This window comes from Ammospiza caudacuta, chromosome 5, assembly GCF_027887145.1.
Source record: "Ammospiza caudacuta isolate bAmmCau1 chromosome 5, bAmmCau1.pri, whole genome shotgun sequence".
Lineage (NCBI taxonomy): Eukaryota > Metazoa > Chordata > Aves > Passeriformes > Passerellidae > Ammospiza > Ammospiza caudacuta.
In genome coordinates this window covers 31,612,632-31,636,511 of record NC_080597.1, presented here as the reverse complement: position 1 = coordinate 31,636,511, position 23,880 = coordinate 31,612,632, and the positions used below count along the sequence as shown (strand labels likewise).

Below are 23,880 nucleotides of genomic sequence, written 5' to 3'. Positions count from 1 at the left end.
ACTTTTTTTTAATTGTGTTGAATACAAAGTTATTGTTTTCAAGATAGACTTCTGAGTAGTGTCTCTTTTTTGCAGCCACAGCTTGGAAAAGACTTTGTTTATACCAAAGTATTTCTTCTGAAAATTATCCATTACACAAATGCACAAGATGTGAGAAATGTTTACCATTAGACACACTTAGATGTTCTTCTACTACATCTTATTTATTTCATGTAGTCAGCTGCTAATCACTTGGGAATAGTAACAGCAGCAATTAGCTGCAATTTCTGAGATAACTGTACACTAGCTAGGGAAATATGTTAATTGCTGTTTAGAGATTTCAAACTCAATATCAGGAACTATTTCCCCTTTGTTTTATCTTTCAAAGGCAATAAACTCTCTGATTAAATATTAACCTAATATATAATTGAATAACCACTTAAATATTTATTACTTAGTGAAAATAAGATTAAAAATTTACTCAATTAGGAGGACTAGGATAGTAACTCGATTAATTAAGCCGTGCGTACCAGAGGTTAATGGAGTTCTTCTCATTTGTATTATGTCCCCTTGTGGTACATAGGTCTTATATTTTTCCCAGATTTCCAAGATATGTGTCTCTCAAAGACAACTTGTCTTTTCAAGCTTTTCCAGATGTTCAAATTGATCTTAACAAACTCCACGTCTACCAAGATGATCTGTGCCTTGAGTCCCCTCACCCCAAAATCATGGATAGATCAGGGATCTGCTACAACTGGAGACATGGCACAAGGCTGCATGGACACTTACTTGTTTTGAACCAGGATGGTCATTCTGGTGTTTAAATACATCTACAGTATAATAACTATACATTTTTAATGGCTTTTTATAAATGGGGAATCACAGTTTTGCAAATCCTGCTCTCGAACAAATCTTTGTGCTGCCAAACTTGGACATGCCCTGCAATGTTGTTTTGGGGTTTTTTATTCCCTCTGATTCTGGAAGTTTTAGTTGCACAAAAATAGAAAGAAGCAGGGCATCCCTGAAAAATATAAAAGGCTCCCTCCTTCTATTTCAGGTGAATATTTCTAAGTGAACTAAGTTAAATCAAGAAGTGATCAGGGGAGAAGACTGATCTGGGGTAAAGGCAGAGGAAGGTGGAGGAGAGATTCAGCACTTTCATGACTTTCTATTTTACTTTGGCAGTTTTGAGGCTGTGGTGCCAAGTTGGAAACAGAGAGAGCCACTACAACATTCTTCGTCCCAAAGTGACACTGTTTTAGGCCCTGTATGATATGAAAACCCCCTGCTAACCATTAATAAAAATGTCCTTTCACATAAACAAGACAGTTAGCTGCAGCCTTAAAAATCAAGCAAAATGAAAATCAGCAAGTGCTAATAATATAGCCATTTTCAAACAAATAAAGTAGAGAAATGTGTGGTATTATTCTCAGGGGAGTACTGCAAACTCGTGTTGTTGCTGTTACTACACCTGGTGATTTACTTGCTCTACGTTAAATTAGCTAAAAACCTCACCCAACAGGTTGGCTGTTGGCTCTGTGATTTACCTGGGTGTACAGAAGGTTGGGCATTTTTCCTGTGCTAAGGAATACACTACTCACGTAGAGATCACTACTTCCAACCACATCTGTGCTCTTAGTTTGTTCTGCTTCCAGCAGAAGGCAGTTTTAGATATGACGTCAGACTGCTTCAGTGTCTGTGGACCCACAGTGCAAAGATACACACGGATCTGTGCATGCACCCATCCCCTCTTTGTGTCTTTGTCAGCAGGCCACAGGTGTTCAGATTTCATCTTTTTTTATCTTGTCACTAAAGCAGAAAACAGCCTTTTCCTGCCTTTTGCTTTCCCAAAATATAACAAGTAAAATAAAGAAAGAAAAGCAAAGCCACTGTTTTTCAAATGTTTATTCAAAGATTCAAGAGCTAAATTTACACTTTAAGGGTTTGTAAAACCTGCAAAATTACCAAAGACAATGTGTGAACAGGAATTCATTGGTATTTTTTTCTTGGTTGAATTTGCACTAATTTGAGGTCTTCCTTTAGACAACAGTTAGCTTTGCTGTGCTTTCCTATCCACAGAAAGATAGTTTGAAATTTCCAGTTCACAGTTTAGTTAAAAAGGTTACAAATATAGCTTCAAAGCAATTAACCTTCACTGACTCTTCATGTGTCTTACAGCATAAATGTAAGAGCAGTATTTCCAGAATGACATTTTTGAAAGGGACTTTAATTAAGGATCAACTCTGGAAGCTTTCCTTGCAAAAGTACTCTCATTATCTTCATTGGGATTTTTTTTTTTTTTTTTGAGTGAGGATAGCTCACACACATAAGACTTACAGGACCAAGTTAATTATTATAGATGTTGTGGAATAAATCACTGGCTTTATCTACCTATACATTAACTTCACAGGTTAAAAAATATAATGTATTAATCCTTACTTATTTTTTGTCTTACAAAAGAGGCGACAAAATGATGAAAACCATCAGTGAAGAGTCTCATAAATAAAGTTTAAACCCTTACTGAGCCTGAAAACAAGCTGTATTGCTCTTATGAGTATTCAAATCCTTGAAATTTGAAAATTAACGAGGGCAGCAGAAACAGAACAGCAGAAGAAATTCTTCCACCTAAAAGCAACAAGGGTTAAAAAACTCACTAGAAAGCTTCTGCTTTATACAGTTCATAGCTCAGTAATGTCTGATAAATGTTTATGTGTACCTAGTTTGAAATTGTCTTCAGCTCTGGCCCCTGTGAACTGAAATTTGAAGTGTGGGATTCTTCACAGACTGAGAAGATATTTCTCCTCTGAGTTCTTCATTGGATGCTGTAGAACATGGAATAGCTTTGATGATTATTCCATGAATATGGATTTACCACCCACATTCAGAAATAAGACAAAGTGAAGCACAGAAATTTGGGGGGAAGAAACGCCCATGAAGCTTGGGAAGATGGGGTGGTGGTTGAAAGGGGTAAACCCTACACTGAGCTGCCTGATTCTCCCCTGACAAGAGCAACTCCTGTGACTTTCAAGATAAATTGAAACCTCCCTGACATTGTTCTAATTTATAAAACCCTATGTTCAAAATATGTTCAGAAATAAGTGAGGATTATTTTTTAAATGTTATCACATGCAGTTCTATCCCAAAATAATGATATTGTTAGGGATGGTTCAGGACATCTAGAGGACTCATTTTTGGCACTACCTTTTCACCTTTGCTGAACTCTAGCATCTCTTCTTGATCCATGTCTTCATGAATAACTTTGGAAAACACTCAAGGGCATGTTTTTGACCCACTCTGATTATGGTGAGTCCTTCCTCTCCTCTCCCCCTCCTGCCCTTGCTGGCACATGACTGGGCAGGGCAGAACCTCTGCAGCTCATATTCTCACAGGTGTTTTGGGACTGCTTCAGCTATTCTGGAACAGGCAGAGTTCTTCATGGCAGTTCTCATACTGAGGTGCTTACATCTGCTTCACAGACACGTCTGGTTATTTCTTCTTGCCCACCTGAGATCAAAAGCCATAATAACACAATTACTAAGTTTGCAAATGAATGCAAATTACTGAAGTGTTTCTTTAAACAAGTGATTATTTCTTTGTTTTTTAGAGATCCCATAATCCCTGATTTTTGCCTTTTTGCATTCATGACTCATGAGAATAGAAATTCTTAAATACAAACAAAACTATTAAACAAGTTCTTCAGAAAAGATGTTGAAATGGCTATCTCTAGTTGCAGTATGAGACAGTTGTGATAACAGACAAGCAAAACAACCTTGTATTACAAGGAAAATAGATTAAGGTGTTATCTGGTTCCATGTTGCAGGTTTCCCAGATAAGGTGATCCAATTCGCAGTTGAATCCTACAAGAACTCGTCAGAATGACAAGTCAAGCTAAGAATGAGAATTACTGTGCTGTTTTGATATCTGAGAAGTTATCTTCACAGTTCTTTAACTGTCTGGGAGGTGGGATCTTGGATAGTCAGGCAGTAAAAGAAAATTAAATAAAGAGCAAAAATCTCTAACTATTCATTTCTGTTTTACTCCTGCCTTTTCATTTGTTTCTGCTGCCACACAAAGAGCCTATTACAGAGTTCCATCCTCAGCTGAAAACAACACTGTTCTACCTGCTTCACAGTTTACATTTTATAAAATATAATTTCTATCAGCATTGATTTACATGAATACAGTATGTTTTTTCTCTCAAAATACTTTTGTTAGTCATTATTTCACATACTGATTACTTTCAGCTGAATTTGGTACAGATGTAGCAGTAAAGATGCATCTTTATATCCACATATCTTTCTGTATCTGAAAGATAAGCTCAGTCCTACATACCTTTTGAGTAACAGCTGCTTGAAATAGCATAGTGGCCCCAAACTGTTCCTATACAGAAAAGGCAGTGGCCTGTGGACACCAATTGCATATGCTGTTTGGTACCAGCCCACTGGTAAATCAGCATGCACGTGGTGGTCAGCCAATATACATAAATCTAATTAACTTTGGTAGGTACTGTAGGGCATGAGTAGGACTTTGGGAATAGCAGGGAAATGGGAGGAAGCCAGAAGTACTGAGTACAGTAGTGAGTAGATTGTAGGCACAGAAATGCCCTGTGAGTATCTGGGGTGATGTGGCAAAGGAGACATGACATGGTAATCTCTAGAAAACCAGGTTTTATTACTTCTGGTGCTCTTGGAGCAATTTCTCTTACATATCTTTACTTTAGGAATTTGTTTTACTGTCAGCCTTTGAAGCAGAACATAAGGATCTTATGTACACATTGTATTGTACTGAAAATTCAGCTGAGAATTTTGATAATAAAGAGGGAGTACTTGAAGTTCTCAAAGTCCAGAAGTTGGACTCCTCGTTTTTCAAAATTACTGTGGAGGTGCAAAGCTGTATATTATTTCCCATGGGTAAAGATTGATTCTGGAAAAAAAAAGAAAATCATTTGGGTAAAATTACCTGAGGGGAAAACTGGGAAGTGAATCTCACATTGTGCAAAAGAGAAGGTGAAGTGAATCCACGCCAAGCTCCTGATTAAGATGATCTCATTTAAGGTCTTATTTGTGTAGTGTGCTCTCCTACAGACTCATCTCTCTATGACACCTCTGTGACCTTAACATTTTATTTATCAGTTCATTCAATTCTGCAGCTCTTCAAAAACACAGATGAGGAAACCAATATTGTCTCCTATCCACAGGGTTTGCTGGGGTTTTCAAAATTTATTCTATCTAACCTATTGAACAAAGAACCTGTATTCATACTTAACTTGATAAGTGGTAAGTGGCCTCTGAGAACTAATTTTCTACTGCATTTTAGCTTCCAGGACCAAATGTAGGAGTATATGATACTTTTAATTTCTAACACAGTATTCAGTAACAGTTTTCAGTAAGAATAGTTTACCAAGTAGATATTTCCAACTGACTCTTAATGGTAAAGCATAACAAAAAAACCTGGAACAGATGTGAAATTCTACTGCTGCACTTACAAAGATATGCTTTTGCAATTTTCTGTGCAAGAATTTTGTAGTTTTCAGTGAATTATCTAAAAGTGATGCATAATAATACTTAAGTATCTTCTATCTTTCTCCAGATTTCTCCACATAATTCTTTGTAAGAGAATGAATACTGTTACTGACAGCATCTCACCTGGCTAATCATCTCTTAATCAAGTGTCTTTTATCCTCCCTGCACTTGCTTACATAATGTAGATTTTTAGAGTGCTAAAGAAAGTAATGGAAATAAATATTTGCCTTAAATGTGCTATTACATATTTCTGACATGCCCTTGGTTTTTATTTTCTTGTAGCTTCATAATACACAACAAAGATACTTTCTTCAATAATGCTACAAGAAGTAGAATTGTACACCATATCTTACAAAGAGTGAAATATGAAGAAGGGAAAAACAAAATTGGTAAGTACTGAGCAATGTGCTTTTAAATATGTCTTTAAAAAAAGAAAGGAGAAGTCTGCCTGGCCTCATAACAGACTATTTTCCTTCCTTTTTAATCACCTTGATTTTGACTGTTTGCATCTCACCCACTGCTGTGGTAGGGACTTTGCCTGGAAGATGTGATCATTTCCCTGTAATATCAGTCAGCTTTCACAGGCACATCACCACATGGGATTTGCCACCTCTGCAAGGGAAGAGGCTCATTTAAACATGAAATATTAACAGATTAGGAGCAGTGCAGCAGAGAGACTCATGGAGGAAAACCTTTATTCTTTCCTTAAATTGTGCTTGGAAGGATGGCAAGATTTGTGCTGCTCTATATCAGGCTACAGGGCTTCTCCCTGGATACCTATCCATCCCTTAGGATGGAGGACTCTGTATCTCTGGTGTTGCTGTAAGTCAAAAGGGAGTTCACCATTGATGTCCTCAGTGCTAAGAATGATGTAACTGTGGCTAATAATGCGTAACTGTGGCTTCATTTTCAATTAGTGAATGCAGTGGAAATTTGGAGAGGCACACATGCAGGCCCAGGAGAGCAGGCAGTGACAGAGGAGGGATAAATATTGGCCACCTTCTGCCAAACCGTACAGAGCACACACAGCTTGACTACCACACAGAGACAAATGTGCAGACAATCTCCATAAAACTCTGAGTCTATTTCGTTTCCCTGCTGTTTAAACCTCACTTTTCCTGAAGAGGAAAATATCCCAGAACTTCACTTCTTTCTTTCTTTCTCAGCTGCTGGGAGGAGGGCAGCAATAGCCCTGAGCACAGCTGACGTTGCGTCTTGCCCAAACACCTGCAATCCCTGCCTACCTCAAGATCCCAATCTCCCTCACAGGTCAGCTTGTGCTGTACCTGTAGTGAACACCTTGCACTGATCACTGGGCAGAGCAAAGCCCAGCTCTGCTGTCCAAGTTTTACTTTTCTGACAGAAACATTGGAAGAAAACATATTTTGCCAGGCAGATAGTGATGTTACTGCTGAAAGTGTTACTCATGTTGACTTAATACCTCTCATTGCTGTGTTCTTGCTGCTGTCTGTCCCCTGTGAATTAGAAAAGGAATCAAGACTCTATGCCTCTTGGTCAATAGGGTTCAAACACCTTCAGGTTCTTCATGTGAATTGTTTTGCATTGCTTGGTAACAGTACAGTCTTATTTTGGTGATTTTCCAAGTGAAAAGCACCAACATCTCAGCAATCATTATTTCTCCAGGCTCTCACTAAAGAGGGACATGGCCTGAGTGAGTGGGTTGCATGGTTACTTTTTTGTGGTAGGATGGATAGGAATGATTTTATTTTCTGGTCTTTTAATGCTGCAGCTTGTGTTGTTCCTTTCTGTATGTTCAGCAATTTTCTTAAGACAGAAGCTGAACACATTTTAAAAAGTTGTTATCATACAGAAATGATGAGTTTCTGTTGCTTTAGTGGTCTGCAATTCAAAAATGTCGAGACCTACCCTGAAGATTTTAGCTCCCAAGATATGCAGCCTTTCATCTAAATAGCTTTGTCAGACCATGTTTTATAATGTCAAACTTTAAACCTAGTGTAAAGTCTCCAATTTCAGTGAAGTTATTCTAAAGATGGATTTGGCAAATTAATCTTTGATCCTCTAGCATAATAAATGATAGATTTTGATTAATGTTGGAGCAAGTCTTTCTCTGTATTATTTCTTAGTTATCAAATTCTAAAGAAGATTCATTTTGCTACACGTATTGTGTACTGTCAATTGGCTTCCATCTTCATTTAGCCAGTTTATGAAAATATGTTTTGCTTTTTACTTCACCATTTTTCTGCTCCTGTTCATAAATAATTGAATACTTTTGATTCTTAGGTCTGAATCGATTGCTCAGTAATGGCTCCTATGAAGCTGCATTTCCTCTTCATGAGGTATTTTTCTCTTTTTTTTTCCTTTTTGAATGGACATTTCCCACAAAATGAATTCTTAATTGTGTAATTATTTATCCTTAACCTTATTAATGTCTGCCTCTGACATGCTTCCATTTAGCAATGCTTTTTTCCTTGGGGAAAAATTAGGGGTATTTCTTGCAAAAAGAGATGAGTAAAGAGGGTTGTTCCAGATTTGTTCTGTAAAAACTCTTTGAGTTAAAATATCAGTATGCTTTCAGAGAGGAAAAACATCACACTCTGTACGGCTTTTTGAGATTCTCCAAAGATTTTCTTTGCATTTTTGAATATAATCTACTATAAATTTCTTAGTAAGAATATTCTCAAATCTTAGTGACATCATTTGATTTTTTTTAATGCCATATTTAGCTTTTGGATCACAAGTATGTAGTTTGCATAAATTGTGTTATCCATGCTGCTAATAAGTGTGATTTCTTAAATATTCTTTTTTGCTGCTGTTATTCATTAATGTCCAGATTTGTATTTTAGGGAAGTTACAGAAGTAAGAATTCAATAAAAACCCATGGAGCAGAAAACCACAGACACCTGCTCTATGAGTGCTGGGCTTCCTGGGGAGTGTGGTATAAATACCAGCCCCTGGATCTTGTAAGGTAAGACTCACCTGCTTTTGCTATGTCGCATTAGAGATGCTTTGAGCACAGGTTGTTTCACTTCTGACAAAACCATGAAAAGCTTATTTTATTCATGTGGTTTTTAAAAACTGATCCTGAAGAAATGGGAAGCCATTTAGTTCATGGTGACACTACACCCGAAGAAATATTTAGAGAGGAGTTTGTAGAAGGACCTGAAAGAGAAAAAAGTTTCCTTCCAGAGCTTCCTGACACTGTAATTTGTAATGAAGTGTTTACAGAATATTTAAGAGGAAAAAAAAGGAAGAGAAGGATCTGTGGAGACTGGGTATACTTGATTAGACATCTGTCCACAGGAGGAGTTCCTCCTTGGAGCTTGGCTTTGGTGAAAGAAAGGCTCTCACCAACTAGATCTTCTTTTTCCAAAGAGCAACCACATATTGAGTTCTGGGGGAAGTTTCATGATGCTTACAAATGGCACAGAGCAGAGCTTTCAGTTGCTGATTGTGCTACTGTGTTCACAACACCAGTGATGGAAGTCTCCTCTGTACCACTGCCCTTTAACTCAGACCAGCCACATCACCACTGTCCAGATTTTTATTCATCTTGGAAGTAGTCCACAAATAAGAAAACACTGAGAAAGCTGAGATGTGATTCCAAGTTCTTACAGCCCTTTAAAATAATATTTTCAAATAGCCTTGCATGCGCTAATAGGGGATTACATAGTTCTTGTGCATATAGAGTGAGCCAGAGCCTTTACTGATTGTGAGGGCAGAACTAATATTGGACAGTAATGGGCTTTTTCTACTTAAAGAGAGTAATATGGAGCCACAAGAGCCTATTAATAAAGTCTTCATATGTATCAGGAGCACTGAAGATACATTGACCATCAGGAAGGGTCATCCACAACATTCAATTGGTCCAGCTTATTAATTGCCTCTTTCATAAGTCCTGTAACTAATAGAAAACTTTGATTTATTCTCAAAATTGTTAGCAGATGAAAGATTTGTAGAGGGTAGCCCTGGAGACAGACAGTGTTACTGATTAAGGCCATATAAAACCTATCCATTTCATAAAACAGAGAGTTTCATTTCCATGGATAAAAGCTAACCAAGAAATACAATAAAAAGTTGTACTGAGTCATATAATTGTTTAATGCTTTACAAAAGAATTTATTAAATCTCATCATTTAATCCAAAAATCTTTTTATTTCTTTTTTTAATACCCTGGAAAGAAATTTGGAATTTTTTGTCAAATTACACAATAGAAATTTCTGATTTATGGAAGAGCCAACAGTTATACCGAAGGGATTTTTTTGCTTTTAATTTCCCAGTACACAACAAGATATTATTATCACAGTACAAACAACTCATCTCTATAGAGTTTTATAACCATTTTTCCATAGTGGTCAAGGCTACTGTTCTTCATCATTTCTTGTTTGTGAAAGTGCTCTTGAGGCAATATCTGGTGTTTGGTTTAATTTGATGATCAGGCATCTGAAAGGTTTGTGAAAGTACGAGAATAAATGGTAACAGAATAAGCAATGTTAGAGATATGATTATTCTGGACCTTTGTAGCAGCCTTCTTGCATTGCCTGGGTTTAAATGTAAAGATTTTTAAAGAAAGTTTATTTTTTCATCAGACAGATTTTTCAAAATCTATTAAAAAAAAAAAAAAAGACAGTTGCTATAGACCCCCTAGCTGAAGTCAGGAGTGTCCTGCTGCTGAGAGTAGGTGTTCACCCAAAGAGGAGAGGGGCAGGGGGAGCTGTGAGATTCCCTGAGCATTGGCAGCAGCCTCAGTCTCAAGCCACCAAACTCAGCAGGAGCAGAGCTGCAGCTCCAGCCCAGCCTGCCATGTGCTGCCTGGAGCACATCCACAGCTGTGATGGATTCACTGGATGAGGGTGGCAATAAAGCGAAGGGGATGACTTTTCCTTCTCACTTCACAGATGCTGGAGTACTCACATTTCCTCAGCTCCTGCTGAATTTTCAGAGGATCTGAAGATTTGGGAGGAGCTAAGGAAATGTGAGTAATCCAGCATCCGTGAATGAATCTTCCACTTCTGCAGCCTCTCTCAGCAGTTCACATGTCTATTGAGCTGGAAACTTTTCCTTGAAAAACTGATGATACCAGCAAGACCTGCTGTTCATTTCACTTGGAAGTGGGAACACTTTAAAAAGAAGCTTTTCTCAGTGCCAGTTCTACAGCAGGAAAATCTCTTTTTTCCCCCCATAATAAGAGTTATGTAGGATTGTGCTTGAATGGTGTAGTGTGGTCATCTGTACAAAAGGAGTGACTGGATGTTGATTCTTCCACAGACAGAACTTACACTGTTAGCTGACATTATGCTTTAAAAAGGCTAAGAAATAAATTAGATGTAGATAGTACATTTATGTCATCAATAGATGTGCTATTTCTACCCTAAAGTCAAGTTACCACAATGGTAAGTGAAAATATTCATACTCCAGTGCTGTTTTATTTTTTCCTCAGATGTTAAAATGAGGTTTCCATCTCCTATGCTGCCAATTTGGCAACTCCAGATTTCATTTAATCTCATCAGCTGGCTGTTATGGAGACACTAGTCACTAAAAATAAATGAGAAGAAGTCATTTGAGGGAAATTGCATGATTCTGCTTCCAGTCTGCTTTGAGACACGTGGCAGTACGATGGCACAGAGTTGGCATAATTTACAAAGCCACTCCTATTAGTCAACAGATGTGGTACCATGATTTTAATTATACATCTCTTGGAATTTAGTGTCCATAAACACTTTAAAAGAATAATTTGTGACCTTTAGAATTGATTATAATTGGAAAGAAACAGGTCTCAGTATATTTATATGCTCTGGGACCCTGCAAATCAACAGAAACTGTTGCAGTGGTGATTCCTGGGGACTTTGGATCACCTCCTGCACACTTCTGTGCATTGTTGCTTCCCTCTTGATTATGCACAAATTGGTCCTGCTGCTGCTTGTGCATGTAATTGACAGGACAAAAATGCAGGGAGAAAACTGGAATTTAAGTGATTGTAAATGATTGTAAATGAACTTAGAAGCAAAAACTGATGCCCAAGTAATCTGCATTTTGCTCTATGTTTCCATTAAATATCTTGATTGCAAGCTGACTACTCCCTTTCAGTCTCCTGTCAAGCCTTCCTACCCACCCCATTTTTCTGACATGAGAGCTTCATACGTCCAAAACACCTGCTGGAAAGCTCTAGTTTCTGTGATGTAGAAAGTTCTGTACAGGATTTCATTCCCACTTGCAAAAGAGTTAATGAAAATAGATAGGTCCTTGGCTTGAGCCCTGATAAGTCTGTATTCTAGATCCATGACTTCCTCCTAGGCATGTTGAAAGCAAAATATTCTGTAATGAGGGTCATTAAAGATAGGATAATCCAATATCACATTTCATAGGTTGGAAATTAGACTTTGTAGCTTAATGCTTTCAAAAATTGTGCCTTATTGATAAATATTGATATTGAAATCTTGACCCACTTAAGTCATAGCTCTACCACTGGAATGGGTTGAGGGGATATACAGTTCACCATTAAGGTAACTGGTATTGAAGGGCTAGTATACAGGCTAGCTTACAATGAGAAGCTGAAATTACATTTTTATTATTATTTTGATGGTGCAATATATATAAGGATAGGAGAGATGGATTATTGTGTTAGGTGCTTGGGGATTTTTTATGTCTCGCCTTTTTAGGTTAGTTGTGGAGAAAATTTTCTGTGGGAGAACCATTAAAGACTCAAACAATTTTTTTTCTGTCCATATTAATAATCTGAAAAATTGGATAGTAATTAATTAGCAAAGTTAACAAGAACACAAAGATGTTATCAACACTGGAAAATTTCAAAGAGGCCTTGAAATGAGTAGAATGATAACAGGTGAAATTTAGGTATAAGTCATGCACAGTGATGCATTCTGGGGAGAAACCTCTGGAATTCTTTGTGTACATTGCTGAGCCCTGGATGAGAGAGAATTGCCATCACTGAAGCAAGCTATATGAAATTTCTGTTCTTTACATAGTGATAGAAGAAAAGGAACAAATTTATTTTTCAGACAAATATTTGGGACAAATTGAAGGGAGTGACAAAGGCATCTACACATTTTTCATCTCCTGAGGGTCATGATGGTCCAGACTAACTGAATTACATATTGGAATAAATGTGGAACTGCTCTGAATATGGCACCTAGGCCTCCAAAGATCTTCTCACTGGCATAGTTTGTTTCCATAGCATTTAACTGAGTGGTATCTGAGCAGAGACTAAAAGGAGAAATATGCAAACCATGGGGCCAGAAGACTTGATATATTAAGTTGATCCTGATGCAATTTACAGTAGTACAGCCTGTGCCTGTAGAGTACCAGCTGTGTTGCAAAGGGCAATAATGGACTATCAAAGCTGTTTATCCATATTTAAACCAATACATATCAAAGTGATGTCAACATCTTACATTTAATTTTAAAACCCAGCTCAGATGCCTTTTCCTTTCTTTCAGAGATGGGTTGCTCCCCATCATGGACAGTCTTCTTTATGCACACACTAAACTTTGCTTGTGTCTTTATCTAGGATGAAGGTGTTTGATTTCTAGATCAAAAGGAATACTATGGTTTGCACTATTAGATTGAAGGTCTCAAGGGGGTGGGAGATTATTTTTGCCATTAATGCTTGTCAGCTAGAGGGTTGGAACAAGGAAGCATTCATCCTTGAGTACAGGGAATGAAGTAAAAAATAAAGCTTGATGAAAGTTAGGTGAACTTCACTCCTTTGAACTATGGAGAAAAAGAGGTCATCCATATTTAGTGGCAATAAGCTCAAATGTGAGTTTGCATTTTTGGAGGTGCAGGCATAGACTGACATCCTAGATGTCAAGAAAATAATCAGGCCAAAGTTTTCATTTACACTCTTAAGTCAGGTCTTAAAAAGCAGTTTGCAGTGTCTTTTTTACAATCAGACCTGCTGCCCTTCTCAGAACTGAGCATGTTAGCGTTGGCTTACCGTCTCTTTAGTCTGGGAATTTGAGTCTCTGTTGAATGAGAGAAGAATAAAAACAAAATGACAATACTTGACTTCTTATACAGAGCTGGTAAACTCAAATGAAAATAGTCACTGCAGATCAGTATCTTCCATCAGAACACGAGCTCAGGCCAGAGAGATATTTCCCACACTGGAAATTTTTAAGAACTTGAAAACTGCTTATTTTGTGCAGTCCAGACCAAGTGTCCTCCAGTGTACTCAGCACTAGAGACAGTCGTAGTTCTTTCCATTTTTCCTGAGAAAGTTTGGCCAATGATGTTTCGTGGTAGAGTAGAGGAGCCAGCAGTGCTGGCTCTCTGCACTTGTTCTCTGGATACATCAGAAATTGCATCATTAGGGTGAAAGAGTGTTTCCAGTAGCAGCTATTTTCAAATTGAGTGGATATGCAAATTTAAGTTGTCTACAAAATGTCTGAAACACAAGCATATAATCTTGCATGATTCTTTAAAACCAGTCTTGCAAATAATCCCCTAAAATCTACTGTGCACAAACCAATAGGACAGTAAATGAGTCTGCTCCTCTGCTGATGAGTTCAGCAGGTTTTTGTGTGCTTGATGAATTCTCTAGCACATAAATAAAGGTTTGGTTGCGTTTGGGAGGAGGAAAATTCCTAATGAATATGTATGTAGCAAGATAAAACTTTCTGGCTACTTTGCTGCTAGTTTTGAGCAATATATCTAAAAAATCAGGATCAATTCAGACTGCTTTCCTCAAACCATTGCAAGATGATGGACCTCACTTGCACTTCACTTTCCGCTGCAGTAGAATCGTGAAATTAGTTTTGCAGAAACTGAGCTCAGAAAATAAATAATCAAATGAAAATAAACTGTATTGGAGAATGAACTCTGGTTAATTAATTTCTTAGAACTAATTTGAGCTCAAATAATTTTTGCTGTTATACAAGCTTTAGGGATAAAATTTATTTCAATGCAATTATTCAGGCAGTAAAATCAAACGGCCAAAATCAAAGCACACCACCAATTTCCCACATACAAAGAATTAGCTTTCTAAAAGTAACTCAGTGTTTCCTTCACGAGGTCACCACTTATCTAACTGTAAACTGTGGTTATTGAATTTTTAAATTAATGTTTTAAGTTCATTGCTGAGGCAGGTCCCTCAGTGTGTATTTAAAAGCTTAGTTGAAGGCTTTTTATCCTCTTTAATCTACTCTTCAGATATGATAGAAATATTTTTTCTACTAGTGAGCAAGATTAAGTAGATTATTCTAATTAGCAGGTAACTTTGCTGTGTTTTGTTTTAAAACAGACGGTACTTTGGTGAGAAAATCGGGCTGTACTTTGCCTGGTTAGGCTGGTACACAGGGATGCTCTTCCCAGCTGCCTTCATTGGATTATTTGTCTTTTTGTATGGAGTCACCACTTTGAACCACTGCCAAGTCAGGTAACGTGGGAACTTTTAAAAAGAAATTGCAACTGTGGGTTATTATGAATAATTTGAGAGATCTTCCCACAAGCTGTTAATAATTTCATTTTAAACTGTTGAATGAGCAGTCAAGAAAAGACTGCTCAGTTGTTATAAGGCACCCAGTATCAAGCTTCCCATGTTTTATGATCCTGAATTGGGATGAGAGGAAAGTCTTCTTGCCCAGCTCCAGTTGTTAATGGTGCTGGCAAGCCAGAATGAAGTTGGGAAAAAGCAGACTCCTCCATTACTCTTAAAGAGGCCAGCACAAGAGTGGGGAATTTTCACACTCTATAAGGCTTTTCCCAAAGATCCACCACAGAGAGGCATTCCTCAGATGAAGAAATCCCTGGACCTTCTAGTGAGTGCTGCATCTCTAAGTTTTTGTGCACTTGAGTCACAAGAATAACTTTGTCTGAAGTTATCCTCACCCTCCTCCTACCAAAGGTCACTGTGGCTCTAGGAGAAGCTGGAAATGGTAAAGAGATGGTGCTAGGTTGTCCCTGGAGAACTGCACTCTGGAGCTGTGACTAAACTCTGTAGTCTTAGACAGTCAGCAAATGTTAATTATGCACATGCAGTTATGAACATCTTGGCTTCAGTTACAGACCAGTTTTGCTCAATAAGTAACTGAATATTAGCAAAGCCTATCAATCCAGACAGATTGTTGTGCAGATTGTTGTAGTAATCAAGCTATTAATTTTTGTCTTTTCTATTTTTCCAGTAAAGAAGTCTGCCAAGCCACAGATATCATAATGTGCCCTATATGTGATAAATACTGCCCCTTCATGAGGTTGTCAGACAGCTGCATTTATGCCAAGGTATGTTCTAGGCTATGCAAATAGAGATACTTCCTGGTAAAAGCATGAATTTTGCCTTTTGCATTTGTCTTTAGTGAGCCTGGGTAGATGAAATCTTGAAGGGACGGATCAGGTTCACCCAACATTAACACTGTCTTTCACCAATGTTTAATTTGGGTTGTAAAATATTTGTATGCAATCTGCACTTTGAAATTCAGCAGTGTCAGAGGTTGTGTTCTAGGGCTATGTGTTACAGTGTCCTTGACATCAGCCTTTATCTTCTCATCCATCCTCTCTGTGTGGCTCCATAAAATTAGTGCTTTGGGTCTGAAATGATGCTCACATCTGGTGTTGGCAAGGGTCAGTCCGAGGCCAGGCTGGCAAATAGTCCTGTCAATTCACAGGTGGATTTCACATGTCAAGGGAAGGGTCCTTAGGATTGTCAGGCCAGCTAAACTCATGATCACATAATTTTAGTTGGAGAAAATAAAAAATAAAGGCCTATTATCACAAATTGATCACATTATTAATATATCTCTCAGGTAACCCACCTCTTTGACAATGGAGCTACTGTCTTTTTTGCTGTTTTCATGGCAGTGTGGGGTAAGTTTTCATTTTGATATTAAGTAATTGCACTGTCTCTTTCTTAAAGAATATGATGCAACACAGGCCTTTTTATTTTCCAGCACACTTTTTATCTGACACTAAGAAAAAGAATATAGGGTAGAGACTTTTCTGTTTCTGCAATAGGAAGATGCAATTGGTTGAATCAAGTTTTTATTTGATAATAATTTTTTAATTTAAACATAAACATGAATGTAGTTATGTAGTGTCTACACAGTGTATATATATATATATATATATATATATATATATATATATATATATATATAAAACTCTGTGGGAATTTCTAACCATTTTTAAATCCATTGGTACTAAGGCCTTCTCTTTATTAGTGCTCAGGACTTCTCCTAGCTTAGGGCAGTTCAGTTTAGTGTCAGTATTAAAATGGAGTAGCATTTTTCCCCACCTTGCAGAAAGGCAGTAAAACTTAGCTCCATGTAAGCTGGTTGCAGTGAAAGCAAAGCTCTGATGAAATAAATAAAAGATTTCATTGAATGGCAAATTGATCCAAGTGTGGTCTAACTGTTGCCATGGAGGCTGAATTTTGCCCATAGAAATGTTCTATTTTTGGCTCAACTATTTTTCCTACTATGTCACGTAGGCAGAATTGAAGGCAAGAGGAACCAGTAATTTCCGACAGCACAAAAAATCATTTCAAACAATCCCTGAACATGCCCAGCCTCTTTGCTGCTCCCAAGCCATTGTGAGAGAAGGTTAACAACTGTAGAAAATGGCTCTACAAGGGGAGTCAAAAACAGCATCCAAGTCCTTGAGCTACCCAGATTTAGTCATTGTTCTCCTGTTCTTACTCACACATCTCCAACTGCTTTGGAAAGGTGTCCAAGTAATTATAACCAATTTTAAACTGCAAATCTCTTTACTGAACCATAAGAAATATCCAGGAGGCAACATGAGAGCCACCAGAGCAACACAGATTAGCTTACCTGTCTATCTCAGTTCCTTCCTCCAATCAAGCCTATTTATGCCATTTCATGTAATACTAAAAATATTCAAATATTACAAATCACATTTAAGAAAAATCCACAGATCATACAGTCTTTATGTTTCTGCTTGTTATTTTGTCTTTGTTTTAGAGCTACACAGAGCTAAGAATCACCAAAAATTTCTAAGCCTTAAAGATTTCCCCTAGATACTTACTCAGCTTTTCCAAACTCTTTCTCCAAGTTGAGAATTTCCAACACAATATACAGGCAGGGAAATCTCTAGGTAGGAAAATTGATGGGTTAACATTGCTGAACATTTCTGGCAGTGTTCCTAACTGCTGGTGAGCATTTCTTCAGAGTGCAGATTTTGCACCAGTGCTTTTGTCTCTCTTTAACAATAACAGTGCTTTCAGAAAACAGCTGTGCTCGCAGCATGGTTTCTGTGTCTTAGCAGTGCCCCGATCCAGGGCTGTAGGAGAAGCAGCTCTAGGTAAGGGGAGTCCCTCACAGAGGTCACCATGCCCAGTCCTGCCTTGCCGTCTCTGCCTTTTAGAAGTCTGAGGAGGCTGAACATGCCTACCTACAAAATGTTGTAGGCCCTCTCTTCTCCCTTTCCTCTCTCCAGTCAACAGGAACCACAACTCTCTCTAGTTAGCTTCTCCTTCCTCCCCCTTCTTCAGCATCACTGTCAGACTCCCAGCCCCAATCCCAGACCTAGGAATCTCCACACCAGCCTGCCAGGACTGAGCAGTGCACTGCCCACCCGTGCATCTACAGCACCAAAGTCCGCAGTGAGATAAGAAAAAAATGCAATAGAAGCTGCCCCCGGGTGATGTGGCCACTGGAGAAGAGACTCCAGCAGAGCAGCTGGGCTGAGAGCTTTCCCCCGCACTTCTGGTGGCTCACACCGTGCTTGGGAGCTGGCTGCCAAGAGGGAGGGAGGGCAGCACCAGCAGGAGCTGAGACTGTAGGGAATGGCTTGGGGAATGGGGCAATCCTCTGGCTCCACACAAAACATGCTTCCTTAAAGAAGAGTTTGCAGAGAAACAGTGAGATTGTGGAGGTATTTTCCATGCAGACAGGGATAAAGAAACGTTAGGATAAGGGAAATCACACTTCCCAGGGATTTTCTGTTCCTGTATTTAGGAGCTGGCTTACTGCCTGTTAAATGGGTTTTCAGTCTGCAGTAGGACTACTGGCAGCTGCAGGCATTGCCATCATGGCAGTAAATCATAGAGGAAGAGAAGAATCAATGATAGCAGTTTGATTGTGGAAATGTTTTTTCTGTCAGCATGAAACAACTGGCAAGCTCAGAAAATATTGGCTGTGAAAAGTTCAGCCTTCCAGATGATCCAGTTTGACAGATACTGACATATTAAATAATTATGGCAGTGTTTTCATAAAAAGAGAATGAAAGTAAAAAGAAAAGGCAGCTAGAACTGTGTTACCACTTTAGCCAGAGTTTATATGCTGTTTTATTATGTAAAGTATTTTCTTCACCATCTTTAGATCCATTAGTAAGCTCCCATGTTGACAGAGAAGCCTCACCCATTTGCTTGGGGGTTTCAAAACCAGCTGTGGCCATTGGTCTATCCATGAAGAGGTGATCTGTATGATGCTTTCATCCTTTTGCTCTGAAGACATCTTTAGTTGAGGAATTAAGTTGTCTGCTCCCATTTTAAATATAAATAAAATACATCTCCAAGTGATGAGCAAACATCTGTGGCCAGGCTGCAGAGAGGAATTACCATGACAAATGCTAGCAGGGGGTTCTTGATTTGTGAAGCAGCAATGAGCCTGACTGTAAGGCTCTGAAGCTCAGGGACCCATCTTTTATAATGCTTCATTGTGGCACTAGTGAGACCCATCAAAGAAAGTTTGGAATTGTTAAGTGTACCAGGGGATACTGGAATAGAAGTACACTTCTCTTTAAAAAATACATTGACCCTTCACCTCACTTATTTAATTTCTGCCTGGTGTTGGCAAAGAAGTAAAAGTAATTGATAAAATAAATTTTAAAAAAGCATGATACTTGCTAAAGTATACCTGACAGCCATATGACTTGAGGAAACTTTCCTTTTTAACTGATTTATCAAAGGACAAAAAGCCTCCATTCAGTGCAGTTAAGGAATTCATTATTAGTTTGTATAAGTTTTTTCTGTATTGAAGCTTCTGTTGAAAGGAAATACTCTTTCAGTATTGGAAACAGATTGGAGCTATATTTCCAAACAGATTGGAGCTATAAATCTTTGTGGTTTATAGGGAAAAAGTGAGTCCCTGTAATCACTAACTTTTTAAAAATCTTTTCATTGGTGAACAGATTGCCATTGATGCTTACTGAGATGTGATCATCTCAGAAGCTGGAGAACAATTTTTTCTTGATGACATTTTCCAGATGTCCAAAGCTCTCAAAAATAGGGAAGCAATATCATGTTTTGTGTTTCTGTACAAGGGAGAAACACTTCCACTTTGTTCTTTATGTATGCCTTGAGAAGTGTTTGGCTTGATGATAAAGCAGCTCCCATATCTAGGAAAAGTTCCTCTCATTTTACTGCTGAAGTTAGATTCTTACCAAAGACAGAAACTGAGAGAAAGGTATTAATTAAAAAAAAAAATATTGACATTTAAAGTGAAGGAAAAAGTAATTCTCCTTAACAAAATTTAGGTAAATTTGACACTCAGTTGACTCCAGCATGTTTCAGTAAAGCCAGATGGAATTGTAGATTTTGATTTTCCAATTGAGGTACTGGGGAAACCTATTGCAAAGCTTTTACTGCCTGGATGTTTCCAGACACTCTAGAGCAAAATTCTGTGACTGTTCAAAAGGAAAGTTCAGCAATTTATCATTTCTAAATCCATGCTGAAGGCAGAATAGGCTGGTGGTAGTTTCTCTCTCTGTACACATCTTTGGGGAGCTAAGGGATGGAAGAAAAATGCTTTTTAAAATTTTTTCCTGTGTAGCATGTTTCCTTTGATAAAGGAAGCAGCTTTAGAACACTCACTGAAAGGCAAAATTGGGAGGGGAAAAAGAGGACTGGCATGAAGAATTTAACACTTTTTTCAAGCAATAAGAAAAGCCAACATAAAACAATTTTTCTGTATGTATCTGTTAGTCTAATAAAAGACATTAGTTTCCTACAAATCTTGCCTCTAGCATAAAACGTTGACATTAATCTGCTCTCCAAGGAGATAAAATTAAGGGTGTTCTTCAGCAGGACTCCTGGTATATAGAATATATTCTAGGAGTCAGGATGGATATATTAAATGGTGCTCTGAAATTCAACAGAGAGAGGATTTCTGAGAGAAGATCAGGGTAAAGCTATTTCCTACAAGAGGCCATTTGCATTACGAGGTAAGATCACAACTTGTTACAAAAGCATCTGAGGAAATGATGTTAAGACAGCTGCTTGTACAAGTGGATATTGAGGAGCCAGCTGCAAGGTTGAGTTCTGAAGCAGGACAAATGTAGTATAGGAAAAGCTAGTAGAAGATCTGGGAGCTAAGGCCAATAAGAAATGCAAAATTCCGAGCAGGAATTATTGAGAAAACTCAGGATCTGGTTTACCCAAATGGGAAAATACAACTGTGTCCTATTGAATGTCAAAGTCAGAAAAGGATGCTGAAGTTTAAATAGGGTATTTGTAGTTAAAATTACAATTAGAGAATAAGCAGATAAATTTGAAAATGCAGTTCTTTTAGAAGACCTCAGTAGCACAGTAAATCAATCAAAGATAGTTATTTATAGCACATTTTAAAGTATCTAGCAAGGGAAAGCTGCATACTGACCTGAATAGAGGGAGAAAAGTGTAACACAGTGAAAGCTAAAACAGCACTGTACAGAACATCATATTTGCTACTTAACAATTAGAAAATAACTTTCTAAAGAAGCTTCAGGAACTTCACATACTTACTCTGACAGGTGCTAAATGTGCTAAACACAATATGCATAAATTCCTCACTCCAGGTGTGGGAAAAACAAGAAAGAAAAGAAGTATTGTTCAACAAAGGTGTATCTGAGACGTTCAGGGCTGGAACTCAAACACCTACTGGAGTTCTACTACCAGCAGCTTCCTGGAATGGGAACAAAGTGGCAGAAATCAATCAGGCTTCTTCCTCCTAGGTTTCCAAACAGTGCAGGACTACTTGTTTAGCCTGAACAAAATAATTCAATATGAGCTGATAGGAGAGAAGCAGTTCTGCCAGGAAAAAAATTAAGGAATGAACCATGTTTGTGGTTCAGTAGCAGTGGAGCCTCATTAGCACTTACTGGTTTTGCTGATCACAACCAATCATACTGCAACTAGTACAAACATTTATAGGCTTATGACTCTCTATTAGACTAAAATCAAAGTGCTTGTGACTAGGTGTAACATAATTCCAGCTTGCAGAACAATAATTACCTGATATATGAAAATGCCCTCAAACCAAATATCTGCTTCCTTAAACATGCTTTTGATACCTTACCTTGTCTGCTTGTACTGTTTATTTCCTAAGCACACTTTCACTGCACTAGCTGATACAATAAAACCTAATTCTCCCTGTCTAAAAATTAACTTTTACCAAACTGATGCCAGTACTTAGTATCAGGTCCCATTTTTATCAATATGCTGCAGTAGGGCAAACAGCCCTTTAAGAAGACACTTTTATGACTGGATGTGAATTATATTGCCAGATGATTGTGACACTGTTACAGCTGATACTGTAGCTAGCTCATGAACAAAGAGGTTTATGTTCTCTGGGTATCAATCTGCTGCTTCTCAGTGAGCAATAAAGGGCAGGCTTCCTCTCCACAGTGGGAGAAGCCTACCTATTGATTTGTGTTAACTTTAGGTAGTTTCTACATCCTTTACACAAAATAAATGTTTAACACTGCTGTAACTTTAGGCAGACTGAGTTTTAATCTTTGGATTATGAGCATATTATGCTATTACTGTTTCCTTGATTTTTTTTTTCCATCACACAATGAAAGCACAATTGTCATATCAAAGTGGGAATTTCCTCAAAAATCCTTTACATTCAATTGGTCTGTGAGGGCTCCAGGAAAGCTGATACCTTTATGTCTGATCACTCTGTCAGTGCCCTGTTATGGTGAATCTTCACTGATCTGCCCGCTGGGTTAGAGGATAGTTCCACTGACTTGTTCAGGGACACACACCAACAGCAGAAGAGAGACTCCCTCCCAGGTCTTCACACTTCAATTCAAGTCTTGCCCACTGCTAACAACTGCCAGAGCCCTTGAAGGATTCACACCAACAGTTCAGGAGACAACACTCTTTATTAATATACACACTGTGAGTGGAAAATTGTGACAGGTTAAAATTCAAAGACAGTGACAGTGACAGTAGCTGACTGCAAAAATTAATTCAAAGCAATACCCAGACAAGTTCTAATCATCAATCAAACCTAGCACGAGAGGATCATTCAGTGACTATAGAATACAATGATTACCCAATAGATATTCCTTTGGAGGAGGAGACAGTTCAGCCCATCCCCTGATCCCAGAAGTTATGATGGAGTCTTCTCTAACTTTTCCCCATTCTTAACTTACTTTTATACTATTTGTTTACATTTAGATGGAACTTGAGTGGCTCTGGTGATACACACCTTTGCTACTGATAGGTTAAAATTCTCTCACTTCTCTCTTAAAGATAGAGTCAATGAAATATAAAGTGCATGCCCAGTGAGGGGAGGTTGTACCTTGAAGGTGGGTAACTTTGGGATGGAGGTGTGTGTTAATATTACAGTTAGGTTTTAATGAACCCAGTTCATCCAAGGACAACGATTTCACCACAGTTGCTGGCTCAGCAACAAGACACCTTCTCCTATCTCCCCTGGCTGAATGGTGCTGTGCCATTTATAAGCTGCAAAGTGCTATCAAGTTCCCCTCCCTGCAAGGATTACTTCAGAGGCTGACCTCTGTGTCTCCATTCTGCTCCACCCTCCATTCCATTCCATTCCATTCCATTCCATTCCATTCCATTCCATTCCATTCCTCTTAGCATTTGCTTAAATTTGCAGATTGTGTATATGGGGAGTCATGGTGGAATGGGTTTCGGGCATGCCACCCACATTCCATTCAGGCAGCAGCAAGTGTATTTTACCCTATAATTTCTGTACTGTTCTAAGTTCTGTTCAGAATGTGAATACAACCTCCCAGCTTTCTCTAAATTTTACTCCCAGTCATCTTCCTATAGCAGAAATGTGCAGACCTGTTACTCCATCTTGAGCTCCATCAATAAGGGCTGTAGTACACAATGTTTAAATACCAGACATAAACACCACACTGCACATACAAACTCACATACTGTAAAAATACAAGGGTTGAATTAAAAAGGTGTAAACCAGAAGTTCTCATTTCCCCAGCAGTACTCTGCACATTTTCAAATGCACTGGACTGTGCTTCCTCTGGGTTCTGGTTTCTGTGTCATGTAAATGGTCTTCAAAGAAAGAAAGTTACTCCATTATGTACAATGGCCGCAAGAAACCTCTAGCTTCATCAGAAATCTGCTTTATCGAGTAGTGATGACTCACAGGAATGATTTTATTCTTTGAGAGCACTCCCTTGGTTGGTTAGAAATTAAACATTCTCATTTAGCACCAAATGAAATCTCTAAAGC

The 23,880-nt window shown here is 38.2% G+C and overlaps 1 protein-coding gene across 1 annotated transcript in view; it reads left to right on the top strand.

Moving 5' to 3' along the window:
• The window catches only part of ANO4 (anoctamin 4), a 118,041-nt gene that overhangs the window by 62,302 nt on the left and 31,859 nt on the right, over positions 1–23,880 (top strand). The window contains exons 9-14 of the mRNA XM_058805155.1: positions 5,784–5,890; positions 7,764–7,819; positions 8,327–8,448; positions 14,740–14,874; positions 15,620–15,716; positions 16,238–16,298. Of these exons, the coding sequence (XP_058661138.1) occupies positions 5,784–5,890; positions 7,764–7,819; positions 8,327–8,448; positions 14,740–14,874; positions 15,620–15,716; positions 16,238–16,298 (578 nt within the window). The remainder of the gene's footprint in view (positions 1–5,783; positions 5,891–7,763; positions 7,820–8,326; positions 8,449–14,739; positions 14,875–15,619; positions 15,717–16,237; positions 16,299–23,880) is intronic.